The following is a 2,055-nucleotide window of genomic DNA, read 5'->3' as shown; positions in this document are numbered from 1 at the left end:
CTCAAAGTCAATCAAAGCTCATTCACTCTTTCAGTTAGCCCCTATCTTCCTCTAAAGCCTCAACATTAATTCACTTTGCTAAAATCATGTTTCTTTCACTTTTTCTTTTCATCATTTTAGGGTTTCTTTCTTTCTTATTTTTGTACTTGTCCAGAAAAATTCATCTCAAATTCCGAAAATTCACTCCCATCTATGGCCCTTCCTCTTATCCCATCCTGGGATGCCTTATTTCCTTCTACAAAAATCGCCATCGACTATTAGATTGGTATACTGAACTTTTATCGGAGTCCCCCACACAAACCATTCTAGTTCAACGCTTTGGCGCTCCTCGAACTATAATCACAGCCAATCCGAATAACGTTGAGCACATTCTCAAAACGAACTTCATAAATTATCCAAAGGGGCAGCCATTTACGGATATTTTAGGTGATTTTCTTGGGCGTGGGATCTTCAACGTGGACGGTGAGCTGTGGAGCGCGCAGCGCAAATTGGCTAGCCACGAGTTCAGCACAAAGTCATTGAGGGAATTCGTGGTGAAAACTCTAGAAGAAGTAGTTGAAACCAGGCTCACTCCTTTACTAGACCAGGCTGCTAAATCTGGCAAAGTGTTGGACTTGCAAGACGTGCTTAGGCGTTTCGCCTTCGATACTATTTGCAAGGTGTCACTGGGTACTGACCCACATTGCTTGGATGATCTCTCGCATGTGCCAGTTCTCGTAGAATCATTCGACGATGCATCTCAAGCTTGCGCCATGCGTGGGATGGCACCTATATACGCTGTTTGGAAAAGCAAGAGAGCTCTCAATATAGGATCCGAGAAGAAGCTGAGCAAAAACGTGAAACGCGTTCACTGTTGTATTAACGAGATCATAGAAAAAAAGAAACGGACGATCATTAATGAAAATGGCCGAGATCACAAAAACATGGATCTTCTCTCAAGATTATTAGTTGCAGGACACGAAGATGAAGTAGTGAGAGATATGGTCATAAGCTTTCTCATGGCAGGAAGAGATACAACTTCTTCCGCATTGACATGGCTTTTTTGGCTCACTACCAATCATCTCAACGTCAAAAACGAAATGATCAAAGAAATAACGTCGATTAACAAGGGCGATAAGCCTCTCGAATTTGATGATTTAAAAGAGATGAAGTATTTACATGCGTGCTTGAATGAGTCAATGAGGCTTTATCCGCCAGTGGCTTGGGACTCTAAGCACGCAGCTAAAGATGATATTTTGCCAGACGGCACAAGAGTTCAAAAAGGCAATAGAGTTACTTATTTCCAGTACGGAATGGGTAGAATGGAGGAGATATGGGGAAAAGACCGGCTTCAATTTAAACCGGACCGTTGGTTGGATGAAAATGGGGTGTTGAAAAGTGTTTGTCCATATAAATTTCCAGTATTTCAAGCAGGTCCAAGGGTGTGTTTGGGAAAAGAAATGGCATTCACGCAGATGAAGTATGTATTGGCTTCAGTACTTAGGCGGTTCGAGATTAAACCGGTTAACGTAGATAAACCAGTTTTTGTGCCTCTTTTAACTGCACACATGGTTGGTGGTTTCAATGTGAGAATCTATCACCGTGGTGGCTAGTGGGTGAAATGAAATATATTACGTACTAACTTTTGTAAATGATAAATATAAATAAACAAGTATATATGAATATATATATATATATATATATATATATATATATATATATATAGCTTTTACTTGTGTTGTTGTGCATTAGTTTTTGGTGGAAAGTCATGACGAATGATCAATTAATTTCATGAGACAGAAATGCCGCATTTTTTATTATGTTAGAGTGACATGGGAATGGGATAGCTAGCTGGGGTTAATTGCCTCCTTATATACATTTGATTTACTGAGTTCAAATCTAACCGGCTGTGTAAAGATTCCAATATACATTCTGAGTAAAATAAGTAGATCAGACAAAGTGAAAGGTCTAGAGTGCTGTTTCACTTGTGATGCAATGAGTTAGAGGGACGATAGAACCTTGGTATTTTCATATGCCAAATGTGAAAAGTCAATACCATGTGACAGACAAAAACCC

The 2,055-nt window shown here is 39.6% G+C and overlaps 1 protein-coding gene across 1 annotated transcript; it reads left to right on the top strand.

The window, feature by feature from the left end:
• Positions 1-1,668, top strand: LOC132055228 (cytochrome P450 94B3-like). Its single transcript, XM_059446934.1, has one exon. It carries the CDS (start codon positions 87-89, stop codon positions 1,590-1,592), a length of 1,506 nt encoding a protein of 501 aa, XP_059302917.1. The 5' UTR covers positions 1-86; the 3' UTR covers positions 1,593-1,668.
• Positions 1,669-2,055: the final 387 nt, after the last annotated feature.

Source organism: Lycium ferocissimum, chromosome 5 (assembly GCF_029784015.1).
Source record: "Lycium ferocissimum isolate CSIRO_LF1 chromosome 5, AGI_CSIRO_Lferr_CH_V1, whole genome shotgun sequence".
Taxonomy (NCBI): domain Eukaryota; kingdom Viridiplantae; phylum Streptophyta; class Magnoliopsida; order Solanales; family Solanaceae; genus Lycium; species Lycium ferocissimum.
Note: the sequence above shows the minus strand (reverse complement) of the source record. Positions and strands in the feature narration are given on the sequence as shown.

What these genes read in the sequence shown, in the direction of transcription:
- LOC132055228 (XM_059446934.1), top strand. Translation starts at nt 87, where the DNA reads ATGTTTCTTTCACTTTTTCTTTTCATCATTTTAGGGTTTCTTTCTTTC.